The sequence below is a fragment of the Thermothielavioides terrestris genome, chromosome 5 (genome assembly GCF_000226115.1).
Source record: "Thermothielavioides terrestris NRRL 8126 chromosome 5, complete sequence".
Taxonomy (NCBI): domain Eukaryota; kingdom Fungi; phylum Ascomycota; class Sordariomycetes; order Sordariales; family Chaetomiaceae; genus Thermothielavioides; species Thermothielavioides terrestris.
In genome coordinates this window covers 1,003,121-1,015,940 of record NC_016461.1, presented here as the reverse complement: position 1 = coordinate 1,015,940, position 12,820 = coordinate 1,003,121, and the positions used below count along the sequence as shown (strand labels likewise).

The following is a 12,820-nucleotide window of genomic DNA, read 5'->3' as shown; positions in this document are numbered from 1 at the left end:
AACAGAGGCCAGATTAGGTAGTGTAGTGTATGTAGCGTGCGGAATACTGCAGTTGAGACTCTGAGACAACCCTCTACACTATATATGAAAATCAGATAAGCTTAACGCGAGGCACCTTTACACTAACCCAAACAAGGTACCTTAGGTACCTAACTGCCTCATGTCACATCACCGTTTGACATTTCAACCGAACTTCCCGCTCCAGCCGCCTCCTTCGAACCAAGCCCAGAGTCGCTGGGGTCGTGTGTAACCAGTAGGTACATACATCTACGTAAGGTATGTAGATCGCTATTTCCCGTTCAGTTGACAGCAGCACAGGTCCGCCGGCATCCAGCCCGCCCTCCTTATGTCGTGTAATCCGTGCATCGTACTGTGCCATTGCAGGCAGACCAACGCCTTTTGCTGATACCGCCAGGAGACGCGCGATGGAGGACTTACCCGAAGAAATCAACCTTGTCACGCTCAACTGCTGGGGCCTCAAATACATCTCCAAGCTGCGCCGGGAGCGCCTGTCCGAGATTGGCCGCCAGCTTGCCATTGCCGACCCGAAGCCGCACATCGTCGCCCTCCAGGAGTGCTGGACCCAGGAGGACTACAAGAGCATCCGCCGCCAGACGCGCTTCATCCTGCCCTATGCCAAGTTCTACCACAGCGCCGCCCTCGGCGGCGGCCTGGCCATCTTGTCGCGCTGGCCCATCGAGGAGAGCACCATGTATAGGTACCCGCTGAACGGCCGCCCGACTGCCTTCTGGCGCGGCGACTGGTATGTCGGGAAAGGCGTGGCCTGCGCCACAATCCGCTACGGCCCGGCCGCGAAGCAGGTCATCGAGGTCTTCAACACGCACACCCACGCGCCCTACGAAGGCGGCAAGCCCAACGACTCATACCTGTGCCACCGCACCGCCCAGTCCTGGGAGATCGCCAAGTTGCTGCGAGGAGCTGCCGAGCGCGGTCATCTGGTCATCGCCATGGGCGACTTCAACATGATCCCCATGTCGCTCGAACACCAACTCGTCACGGCGCTTGCTCCCGTGCGCGACACCTGGCGCGTCATCCATCCCGACAGCTCCGTGGGGCCGGCCGACCACCCGGCCGAGATGGCCCGTCGCCGCCCGGTTCCGACCGCCGAGTTCAACATACAGGAGAACGGCGCTGCCTCGGACGGACCCTACAACACGTGGCGATGGACCAAAGCCCAACAAAAGCTCCTGGGGCCGGGGAAGCCCCCTGTGCCAATCGCCCCTGACACTCCTGGTATGTCTCCAAGCCTGGCCCCATTTCCTACACCCCACCCCGCCGTTCTCCCTCCTGACCGTCCATGTCCGAAGACCGTCGCGGCAAGCGGCTAGACTACATCTTTGCCGGTTCCGGCGATATCCACGCCCTCGGCGGCGGCTGGGTGGTCAAGCGCGTCCGCGTCGGCATGATGATGCGGCACCCCGAGTTTGGCTGCTCCCTAAGCGACCATTTCGCCATCGAATCCACCCTCGCTTTCCACCCGCTCCGAGAAACACAGCCGTCACCGCCGCCGCCGCCACTTGCTGCCAAATCGGCCTCCGACGCCACCGCCTCCAACCGCGACTCCTCCCCCACGGCAGCCACAGCCACTGTCCTCCCGTCTGACGAACCTCGCCCACCAACCCCGGCCGAGCCCAAGACCGAATCGGCCCTCCACAACGGCGCCTATCTGCAACTCCAGTCTCCCACCCCAAGCTCCGACCACGACCCAGACAACCCCGCCACCGGCCCAATCCCCGCCGCCTCCCAGATCCGCTCCTTCTTGAACCCCTCCCCGGACGCGCTCCCCCCAACCGCCTACGACGAGATCCTCTCCCTCATCCGCTCCTACACGGCGCGCGAGCAGGCGCAATTGAGGTGGCGCGCCGCCCACTTCTTCCTCGCCGTGCTCGTCACCGTCGCCTGCCTGGTCGGGGTCTGGTTCAGCCCGCACAACTACGTGTCCTTCGTCCTGGTGCTGGTCAGCTCGCTGGGGCTGACGGCCGGCACGGTGGACGGGCTGTTGGCGCTGCTGTTCTTCCGGAGCGAGCTCAAGGCGCTCAAGGAGTTTGAGTGGGAGGTGAGGAACGCCAAGGGGGCCTTGGTCCGGGGCGGAGCAGCGGGTTGGGACGGGAGGGCGGTGGGTGAGGATGGAGAGGAGGAGTGGGGGGAGGATTGATTGACATTCTTTCCATGCTGGGTATGGGAGAAGTCACTGGGTTTTTGGCTGTCGACACACGACCGAGAAGGGTGTTGAAACGCCCTGTATACTGGGACTTGTGAGGTTTGTTCTATCTTGGATAGCGAGAGCACTGCACGTGGTAAATAATACCCTTGTAGGAATGGATCGAGAGGCGCTTGTGCTTCCAAGTAGCAGACTTTGGCTCAGCGAAAACTGTACAGACGACTATTAATTCCTCGGCCGATGCTGACACAACTAGCCACTGGCCTGACGATGCATTGACGAGTCCCTAGTTTGCCGATCGGCTCGGCGTCTTACTCTTCCTCTTGGCCAAACAACACATATTCCACAGTTCTTTTCCACAGTTCTCCCTTTCGTTAGCATTTCTTACATCTTCTCCCACGGTTTCTGTTTGTTCTCCATGAGTAATTTTGTTCTTTTCGTTCAAATCGTTCTGATATGCCTTTCCCCCATTCAGTTCGCTTATACTTTGCCCTTTCTCTTGCCTGATCTTTTTCCCTGCCTTCTGCAGAAGAGCTTCAGGTTAGAGAAACGAATCACTCTCGTTCTTCTGGCCGCAATAAAAGGAAGGAGAAACAAGCAGGTGGTCCAGCAGGGCACATCAGCACTCAGCTGAGCTCTGTAATCGAAGGTCTTTAAACTCGGCTTGCCCGATCTCCGCATTTACGAGGCATAAAGGCGCCGACACTCATGCAAGGGCTCAACAACTATGTACATACAATGCCCAGTGCAAGACGAAATGCAAACTGTTGTCTCAGTGCGAGACTCGGTCTATGGGGTATTATATCCAAAAACAACAAAGTAGCATCAAACATGCAATTGGGACCGCCAGCCCCTCAAGAGACAGCAATTCCACCCGAAACGCCTTCCAATGCATCGCCAATTCCGTATGCAACGTTATCGCGAGACCAAAAAAAGAAATCCAGTCATAGATAACCCGTGAGCTCAGGTGTTAATATCACTTCCCTCGCCTTCGGCCACGCGCGCTATTTGGCCTGCTCACTCACGCCACCCCGGAACTCGCCGCGGGCCTCCACGTTCGCGATGGCGCTCTGCAGAGCGCTCGTCAGGTCGACATGGAACAGCGGCCGGTTGATGCCGTGCACGGCCACGGTGCGACCGCCGCTGAGCTTGGCGGCGCCGGCCTTGGCGTCCCCCCCGGCGGCCGGCTCCGAGCTGTGGCTGCTGCCGCGGTCGTTGGCGGCGCCGCCCTTAGTATGTGGTGAAATGCCCGCCTCGAGGTCCGGCGTCGTGTGGTGCAGCGACTGCCGCCGGTGGATGGACTCGAGCTCCTTCTCGTTGTCCTCGAACTCGGCCGCCGCCGCGGCGCTCTGCGACCCGCCGATCTCGGCCACGCTGAAGATGCTCTTCCACCGGAGGTGCGGCACGTCCGGCCGCATCGTCGGGTACCCGAACCCGGCCGCCGCGAGCGCGCGCTTGGTCCACCGGTTGCTGATGCAGGCGATGTGCCAGTCGACCGTGTCGGGCGACGCGTAGCGGTCGAGCTGGTTGCGCACGTCGATCAGGTGCTGGACGGACGTGATATCCACGTGGTTGACCGAGCTGAAGTCGAGGATGACGGCTTTTAGCGTCGGGAGACTGCTGTCTCCCTCGGCGGCCGCGCCATCGGATCCGGCCGCGACGGCGGCTTTGAGTTTGCGACGCGAGGGGCCCGGGTCGTTCCACGGGCGGTCGCCGGGTCGCTCAAAGTGCGCAGGGTTGGTACGGCGGGTGTGGGCAAAGATGTACCGCGTCATGAAGTCCAAGCTGTGACTGGCGTTGGTGTAGTTGAAGCCTTCGGTGAAGCGGTAGATGAAGATGCCGGGATACGGGTTGCCGAGTTCCACTTCCGGGTTGGAGCCGTCCGCGTGCGTGATGGGGAGGAAGACGTTCCGGAAGGGTGCGTCCGGAGAGCGGGTAAAGGTGCCATAGGCAACCTGCCGGAATTCATCGCCAATGACGTGGTCGTCGAGCATGGATGCGACCCTGACGCGGCCGAGGAACCTGCCCCTGGCCCTCAAGATGCGGAACAGGAGCATGGCGGCCGAGAGGCAGATGGTGCAGTAGATGCCGTTCTCAATGGTCGAGAACACGGTAACGATGACGCCAACGAAGAAAATGACGACTTCCAGGGGGGAAACTAGCCAGAAATGGTAGACGGTGTTGGGCGGGGTGATCAGATCCCCGACAGCGTGGATGATGACGGCAGCCAGCGACGCATTTGGAATGTAGTAGAAGACGGCAGGCAGGGCGTAGATGGCGAGGAGGACCACGACGGCAGTGATGACACCGGCAAACGGAGTCCGGACGCCGGCCTTCGACTTGATGGCGGTGCGGCTGAAGGAGCCGGTAGCAGCGTATCCGCCGAGGAACGGACCCAGCATGTTGGTAACGCCGATGGCCACCATCTCCTGGGACGGGTTGATGGTGTAGTTGTTCACTCGGCCGAACGACTTGGAAATCGCAATGTGTTCGATCAACAAGACGATGACGGTGGCAGGCAGGTAACCGACAAGATTGCTGGCGATCCGCTGGTTGAGCACCGGGACAGCTGCATTTTGGAAGCCTGGAAAAAGAAAAAGCCCCGTTAGCTGCGGTCAGGCTCACCGGCGAATGGATTGGTGGTTTACCTCTCGGGACATCCAGCAGGATCTTGAACTTGACCTTTTTCTCCGGGAGGCCCCTGTTGACCAGCCAGCTGATCATGGTGTACAACAAGATGACGAAGACGGTCCTGAGGGTCGAGAGGAAGAAGAAGAGGCGCTGGTGCTTTGGCCACCGCTTCGCGGAATACGAGCAGGCCGCCCGAAGGAGATAGAGCAACGTCAGAGCGGTCAGACCCATTGCCGCGTCCAATGTCGTGCGGGGCAGACCCTGGAGGGTGTGGATGAAGACGAGATAAGGCGCGTCGCGGGTCGAAAATCCGGAGATGCCCATCATGGTGGGGATCTGGCCGGAAATGATATTGAGGGCCGAGCCGGTCATGAAGGCGGAGAGCGCGGTGAGCGAGATGAGGTCGACGATCCAGCCACAGCGGATAAGGCCGATGAAGAGGACTATGGAGCCGGCGAGGATGGCAAGAGCCGAGGCAATGACATGTCCCGGGACATCGGGCAACGTAGTGGCCAAGTCGGCGACAATGCCGCCTGTCAGTTGCGACATTACGGCAACGGGCTGTGTGGTGCGTGTCAGCAACAACTCCCCGAGTCCGCACACGACTGTCGTAGACCGCTTACGCCGATGGTGATGTCCTTCGAAGTCGCAAAGAACCAGTATATCAAGACGCCCATGAACGACGAATACAGGCCGAATTGGACGTCCAAGTTAGCCAGCTTGGCATAAGCCATGCCCTGGGGCACGACGACAGCGCCGATGGTGATACCTGTCGAGTCGTCAGCAAACCAACTCGCCGCGCCGGCCCGTTTCCTTGCTTGCGCGACTGCGCGCTGTGCGTACCGGCAACGAGATCGCCGATGAACCATTGCAGGTTATAACGGCCGATCCAGGAGAGGAACGGGAAGAGAGAGAGGAGATAGCGGTAGAGGTCCTTTCCCGAGGGAATCAGGCTGTTGAGGTAGTCGAGGACCAGAGGGGGCTCTTCGACAAAGCTGTGTTCTGTCCGGCCAGAGAGCACCGAGGCTCCTGGCGTATCGAGCTCTTTGTAGGGGTCTTGCTCCTGTAGTTTGATGCCCAGCGCCTTGGCCACGACGTGGCGGGCCTTGAGAGACATGGCACCGCCGACACTGCGCGATTTCGGGGGAGAAATCGCCTGGAGGGAAGCGTCCGAGTGATGTTTGTGGGCGAGTTGCAACGAGGCGAGTCAGGGAGGCGGAGGCGGAGGCAGCCGTGGCCCAAGACAGCGAGCTGTTAGTTATCGTACAAGATGCCGTAGAGGGTTGTCGTGGGCAGCGAAGTTGGGATCTGGCTGATCAAGTCCTGCTGCGTGTTCCCATGGAGACGAGGCAAAGAGCACCTAGGGAACCAGTTACTGTCGTTCAGCACCCCACGCAGTGCATCCGTAGGTAGACACCAGCTCGCAGTCAGAAGTCAAGGGGGATCCAGGCAAGCTGCGTCCGGCCGCGACAGGGACGAGATCGCAGCAGGCAACGGGGCGAGATGGGATGAGATATGTGATGCAAACATGTCAACAATACTACTGGAGGTACCTATGTATGTCCTGGTCGCCATCTGAGACTTTCGTCTTTGGGACGCAGCATGCAGGGAAGCGGGCCACGGAGCATGCGGGCGGCAGACATCAGCCAGATGGCGCAATCGGTCCCTTACCTAACAGAGCATAGCTGCCGCGAGGCTCCACGAATTGGGCCGCCCAGACCGGAGGGGTGGGCGATCGGAGGGAGAGTGTGCTGCCCAGCAGTTGAGGCCAGGGACGGAAGTCAGACTAACGTGCGTAACTCAGCTGGACTGAGAAAGTCCTTGTGACAAAATCCTCAGCTCCTACGCAGTAGTGATAGAATACTACTGGGAAGTTCTGAGCAGCGGATAGTTAACTTAGGGACCAAGAGGCACAGGCGTCTGTCTGTATGTACATCCGTTCGCAGTACTGTGCGTCCGAGTAACACGCATTTGACAACCTGGCATTTCAGCATCGGTCCATGCAACGGAATGGTCACTAATCTTCAAATGCAGAGACCGAGGCCCCTTGAAGCCTGGGTCCCATTGCGGACATTGCATGCATGGACGGGCGTCATGGCGGGCAAGCTGCCGCGCTGGGCAACAAATAGACTGTCCAGGGTGGCGATGATGCAATGTGCGCCAAAACTGATGTGCTCGAGGTTTTGCCAAGCTTAAAAATGCTGTGCACAGGCACTGATGTACATAAGCTTCGGAGAATTCCGTAGATGTAGTGTAGTGTACGGAAACGGACATGGTAAAAAGCTTAACCCCCACGTCGGGTATGGGAGGAATTGGGGGCGACACAAGACCACCCCAAGAAGACCTCAATCAAGCTCGACAATTTTCGCCATCATTCCTCGCTTCCCGCACAGTCTTTAATGCACGCTCCAGGAGTCGCGGGACTTAGTTGTCCATTTAATGGTTAACGTTGTGTACGGATACACAGTCTGGTTTACAAATGCGGGACCGTGGACACACGTTTCCGCGGCGAGCCCTTTGCGCATCAAGAATGGTGATATTCGCGTCCGTAGGGAGTTGTTGCAAACTGGACAAGGTGGTCAAACGTGAATGAGGTTTGTAGTGTAGTCGCAGATGATCGATCGGTGAACCACGGCAGTTAGGTTGAGCTTGGCTGCGTTTGTGGCAGCATGGAAACGCTGATAACTCAATCACATACTACCTTCTTCAAATCCTGCACTCGTGCCAGAGGAAAAATGCGCACAAGCTGCGATGGCCATGGCCGCCGAACTTATCGGAGCCCTGATGTCAACCGTCACAGGGACCTAGTTAGGTAAGTTAACTTACAGACGCAGGAGTGGATGGATTAAGGTCAACAACGGTAACTATCTTCCATTCCTCTTTTGTGCTGAAAGCTGACCAATCCCAGTCCAGCTGGCGTCCCATTTGGGAAGCTGCTAGAGCGACTGAACGGACGCTCCGAGTTGGAGACAAGACCTGGTGTAGTATAGTCTCATTCCTATCATGAAGCCGGTCTGGGTATTCTTGGTATTTTGGCAAGCTCGATGACTGGGTAGGTATGGACGATTGCAGGTCGAATTGGAATGCTGAATCGTTGACATTTATCAGCAAGGCCCCTGTTAGTGTGCTGAATTGCCTCAATTGAACGCGTCAAAGTCGCTCAGTGGTTTGTGTGTTATCCCCAATCACAGGCGACGCAGTTGATTTGGCGGCGTTTCTCCTGGGAGAGAACCAGGAGAGAGAGGGCCAAAGAATGACGCGCTTGGGAGAATACAGGGAAAAAAAAATCTGGGGAAGGCAAAACAAAGAGACTTGGACGCTGCCCTCCCTTCAAATGAAGACATAGTGGACAGAGTATTCCGTACTCTATCAAGGCATTGCTCTTGGAGTTATGTTTGGGACCACTTCTCCGTTCAGGTCTGTAGTCTGTACTCCCCATCTTGTACTTAAATTTCGGCCGTTTGCCACGAGAGCCGCGATGGCAGGGATACCCGAAAAAGAATCTTGACCACCAAATTTCTTTTCCCCCCCTTTTTCTTTTCTTTTCCTCTTCTGCTTTTTCTTGGTCGGCTTCCATCCTTCCATCCCTCCTTCCATGATTCCGTGCAAACAGGAGATGAAACATGTGGAGCGACCACGGGCTCAGCTCCAGGACTCCCATACTACACTGAATCATGGGATTCTAAGGTTGAGGCGTTGGGCTTCCCATTGGTCGACCCAGACGCGCTGTCGCGAAATGAACACGCAGGTGGTTGGGCTGGGCTTGTCCGCAGGGCACTTGCAGCCCGCATCAGCTTCTCACTCGTCCAACTTCCCCTCCAGCCTCCCGCGACAAACGCCGGTTGTTCCAAATCCGCCAACCTCATGAGACAGTGCTAGCATCGCCACGGTCTTCGTTTCTTGCAATCGCGGCCATTGAGAGTCTCGAAACCCCGGCGCCAAAATCGCAATGACGCTTCGAGATTTGAATCAATTACTAGACAGGATGCCGAGTTCCACCAAGGACACCCCCGGCCTGTCTTCGCTAGGCCCGCTTCCGGCGATGCAGCTCCACCCGCCTCCATCTCCTGGGACTCACCGAACGCTCAGGAGATTGCAGTCGGCCCATACCCTGGGCGCGAAGGCCGCCACACAACCGTCGCTCATTTCGCAACAGAGACTCCAGCTGCAACACCAGCAACAGTTTCAAAACTTGAATCAGCACCTTCAAAAAGGCCCTCCTCCACCTGCTCCTGCGCATGCTCCTCCGTCTCATCAGCAGCAACAACAACAGCCGCCGCCGCCAAGAAGACATGCGAGCATCAACCGCTCGCCGCAAAGAGCACGCGCCAACAGCGACACACCGCAACCCGCCAACGTGCCCCAGCTCAGCGCCGCGACCATGACCGCCGCAACCGCCGCCAGACGTTCCGCGCTGAGCAAACGGTCGCTCGCCGCTGATACCATGTCTCTCGAGAGGTTACTTCGCGAAGGGCCTCCCAATGGGGATGTCGAAGGCGCCCTCGAGAGCACGCGCCTCAAGATTCTCGACCAGGGCATCAAGTCCGACAGCGACGGCATGGTGAGCAGTCCCGGACGCGTTGCACAAGTGCTCGGGTGCGAGCGGTCGCCCATGGGCTAACTCGCGTGACCACAGTCGTCCCTTCGAATATACGTCTGGCTCATTTTTCTCAACGCGCCCGTGCTTGACACTGATAGCTACCTCGCCCTCATCCACCGCGGCGCGTCTCCCGCCTACTCCAAGATTCGCAACGACACCTTCCGCACGCTCTCGACCGACCCGCTCTTCCGACGCCGCGTGAGCGAGGCGAGCCTGATCCGACTACTCAATGCCTTCGCTTGGACACTCCACGATGCTCGTGAAGAGCGGGCTCGCGACCCAAGCGTGGCCAGCAGTTCCCGTCTATCACTCGATCAATCGAGCAGTCGGCCGGAAACGGGTCACGGGAGCGACTATGGCAGCCCAAGCTCGTCGCCCGCCGCGAAGAGAGCACGTGCCCTCACGCTGACCACCGAGGGCTCCGTCACGAGCATGGCTGCCGAGCCGGGGGCCTACGTCCAGGGCATGAACGTGCTGGCCGCTCCTTTCCTGTACGCCGCGCGCAGCGAGACGGAGGCTTTTGCCGCCTTCCACCAGCTGCTGACCAACGAGTGTCCGGGCTACATCCGCGGTGCCATGGACGGCGTGCACAAGGGTCTTGCGCTGGTCGATAAGGTGTTGGCCATCGTCGATCCCAAGCTCAGCCTGTATCTCCTGTCCAAGAACCTGTCGGCTGAGATCTACGCTTTCCCTTCGGTTCTGACACTCTGCGCTTGCACCCCACCGCTCCCTGAGGTGTTGCGCCTCTGGGACTTCCTCTTTGCCTACGGCCCGCACCTCAACATTCTGTGTATTGTTGCGCAGCTGGTCATGATTCGCACCAAGATCATGGAGTCGCCGAGGTACGTCTGGTCTTCGATCTTCGACACCCCAACTGTGGACATGGGTACTCACAACAGACGGCTACCAGCCCCAACAAACTCCTCCGGTCTTTTCCGGCGCTTCAAGCGGACCAGATCAAGCGCACGACGCTTGCGATCATCAAGATGATACCTGATGATATCTACTCGGAGATCGTTTCCCATGCCCGCTGAAGCAAGCAGCCTCCGTACACCGAGCGAACCTCGGCCCAATTGCTTGTACAACCTGTCGCCTCGCGCCCGATGACAAGCGGCCTCCGTCGCGCGTCACCAGGCTTACCTCTGCGCGGATCCCTGCCTAAGCGACGCCCTCATGTGCATTCAGCGTCTGCGGAGTTCACCGTACGGAGCTCACCGATTAGCGAGTCCTTTATCGGGGGAGCCACTGTTCGATGCCGCGGTATGCCACTATCCAGCCCCTAACTAGACCGGTTCGTCCCCCCGCCCCTCCCCCGCGCCAAGATCGAGCCGCGGCGGCGATGGAGGTAATGTCCTCCTGCATTTAACCGCAAACTGTGGGGTGCGGAAGCGACTCTGAGAGCAAGATGCGGCCTCATCATCGTACCGAGAGGGACCAAACAACGGGTTCCACTGCCGGCCAACAAGTCCGTACTACAGGAGCAAAGTGGTGGTGACGGGCTGGGTGGGACGAGGCGACCTGTTGCCCTCGCTCACTCCTCCCTTGCAGCCGGACAAGTAGTCCAGACTCTTTTCCGACAGAGGCCGACAGATCCACAGCCGCGCGCCCGCAACGCTGTCAAACGCGTTCTCAATGCGCGATGCGCACATGGACGCTCTTACACTGGGGGGCGTGTGTGTGGTGGCATCACAGGTTGCCGGCCGAACGACACTGCGGCGATGCATGTCATCCGCTTGCTTGCTTCATGCCGTGCAACTCAGTGATGCCGACTACCCGAGCGGTAATGCGGGCTCTACCGCGATCGATGGCTGGATGGGTAGACGGACAAATGGATAGGCGGGCGCGTGCGCAGGCGGGCCAGAAATGAATGAAGGGACGGACGGCTTTCTGCGATCATTCTTCATGAGCATTCCCCTGGTGCATCGACGGATATTAGCCGCCGTGTGACTTGCAGCACGCAGCAGGATTGCTCCTCCTTTAGTTTAACTTAACTGCCAGCGACGTTGTTCGCCGTAGCGGACTCAGCGACCGGTGCCCTTGATCAATACAATCGAACTTGAATTGGCACCCAGCACACACACCCAACAAACTCAAACCGGCCAAGCTCTGTGGTACTGTACACTCCTCGTTGTCGGGTGTCATCTTCCTGTGGTGGGACTGGATGTTACGCAACACGCAAGCAAGATCGACGGTTCGAGACCGCCCGCATTCCGGCAGCCGTCGACGACGGACCGAGCCCCTCCTCTAGGTCGTGGTTATAGAGGTCCCGCCAAGACTAATTTCGGAGGTTGCCACTTACAAGTATTTACAATCGCCACGGGGTGAGCGGGGCCACGACGACTTAGAGCAATATCGACAATGTACAATCGCGAAGACTCGTAGCAACAACTTTACTAAACCTCAACCAAATCGAAAAAAAAGAAAACGAAGTTAACCTATACCCTAACCTTGACCCTCACCCTAACCTTAACCCAAATCCTAACCAGCGGGGGGGCTGGCGCCGCCCCCTGTACCCCCGGCGAACTAACCCGTAGCTAACCTGTGGCGATAGTGCAAAACCCTTGGCGGTCTTGGCGGGGTACTGACGCTGTAAAAACATTGCCGACAATTGGCCGAAATTAGTCTTGGCGGGACCTCTATAACCTCTAGCCTCCTCTAACTATCCAGGGTTTCACATGCCTTGCCTGTACGGTTCTGCTGTGCGCAGGAGCGTTTCGTTTCGATCCCTACGGGCTCCTGCCCCCCTTGCTTCAACCGTTTCTCCTCTTCCCTTGTTCCTTTTCTGCCGCCGTGCTTTGATCTCTGGCGTTCTGTGTTCTGCAATCTCTGGCGTCGCGTAAATGAACGGAGACGGGATGTTACTACCGAGCAGATAACTAACGTATTTGGGCCGGCATCCGGAGGCCGATAGGCCGTCTAATATATAGGTAAGTACCCCGGAAACGTGGATACCGCGGTAGGTAGTTATTACCACCGCGCCAATATTCGGACCGGCATCTGGAGGCCATTGGGCCGTTTAATATTGAAGTGTACGCGTAAACTCCTGCAGGTCAACCAAATCCACCAAATCCATCAAAGTCGAACAGGGTGATCAAGTCCATCAAGATCCACCAGGATGATCAAATCCATCAAATTCGACCAGGGCACGGGCAGCCAAATCAGCCAAGTGAAGGCGGCTAGCTCAGGCGATTCAGAATCAGGGAGGGTACACAGGGTACTATGTAGGACTGACCGTCTTTTAATACATTGTTGATTGGCTTTAACACGGTTGTACTTTTTTTCCCCACATCACCGCCGGGTACCACCGCGGGATGCAATGTGCCGCCGAACCCTGGAAACGGGGAACGTTGCTCTCTCTCTCCCTTGGGGGCCCTGCGAAGATCAGACCAACGCTATCCCTCGCCGGA

General features: G+C 58.1%; 3 protein-coding genes across 3 annotated transcripts; 2 read left to right on the top strand and 1 right to left on the bottom strand.

The window, feature by feature from the left end:
• Positions 1-6: 6 nt before the first annotated feature.
• THITE_2120918 (uncharacterized protein) lies at positions 7-2,561 on the top strand. Its single transcript, XM_003656339.1, has 4 exons — positions 7-276; positions 419-1,254; positions 1,329-2,281; positions 2,338-2,561. Exons 2-3 carry the CDS (start codon positions 426-428, stop codon positions 2,174-2,176), a joined length of 1,677 nt encoding a protein of 558 aa, XP_003656387.1. The 5' UTR covers positions 7-276; positions 419-425; the 3' UTR covers positions 2,177-2,281; positions 2,338-2,561.
• Positions 2,562-3,161: 600 nt separating this feature from the next.
• Positions 3,162-6,088, bottom strand: THITE_2120915 (uncharacterized protein). Its single transcript, XM_003656338.1, has 4 exons — positions 5,657-6,088; positions 5,437-5,582; positions 4,831-5,374; positions 3,162-4,766 (listed from the first exon to the last, which is right to left on the bottom strand). Exons 1-4 carry the CDS (start codon positions 5,928-5,930, stop codon positions 3,187-3,189), a joined length of 2,544 nt encoding a protein of 847 aa, XP_003656386.1. The 5' UTR covers positions 5,931-6,088; the 3' UTR covers positions 3,162-3,186.
• Positions 6,089-8,563: 2,475 nt separating this feature from the next.
• On the top strand, positions 8,564-10,666 carry THITE_2120912 (uncharacterized protein). The gene is made up of 3 exons (XM_003656337.1): positions 8,564-9,374; positions 9,450-10,255; positions 10,324-10,666. The coding sequence occupies exons 1-3, from the start codon at positions 8,763-8,765 to the stop codon at positions 10,445-10,447; spliced, it is 1,542 nt and encodes a 513-aa protein (XP_003656385.1). The 5' UTR covers positions 8,564-8,762; the 3' UTR covers positions 10,448-10,666.
• The last annotated feature ends 2,154 nt before the right edge of the window (positions 10,667-12,820 follow it).

Coding starts and splice junctions, on each gene's coding strand:
- THITE_2120918 (XM_003656339.1), top strand. CDS start 426: ATGGAGGACTTACCCGAAGAAATCAACCTTGTCACGCTCAACTGCTGG. Junction 1,255..1,328: donor AATCGCCCCTGACACTCCTG/GTATGTCTCCAA, acceptor CCATGTCCGAAG/ACCGTCGCGGCAAGCGGCTA.
- THITE_2120915 (XM_003656338.1), bottom strand. CDS start 5,930: ATGTCTCTCAAGGCCCGCCACGTCGTGGCCAAGGCGCTGGGCATCAAA. Junction 5,375..5,436: donor CGAAGGACATCACCATCGGC/GTAAGCGGTCTA, acceptor CGCACCACACAG/CCCGTTGCCGTAATGTCGCA. Junction 4,767..4,830: donor CCTGCTGGATGTCCCGAGAG/GTAAACCACCAA, acceptor TTCTTTTTCCAG/GCTTCCAAAATGCAGCTGTC.
- THITE_2120912 (XM_003656337.1), top strand. CDS start 8,763: ATGACGCTTCGAGATTTGAATCAATTACTAGACAGGATGCCGAGTTCC. Junction 9,375..9,449: donor AGTCCGACAGCGACGGCATG/GTGAGCAGTCCC, acceptor GCGTGACCACAG/TCGTCCCTTCGAATATACGT. Junction 10,256..10,323: donor AAGATCATGGAGTCGCCGAG/GTACGTCTGGTC, acceptor GACGGCTACCAG/CCCCAACAAACTCCTCCGGT.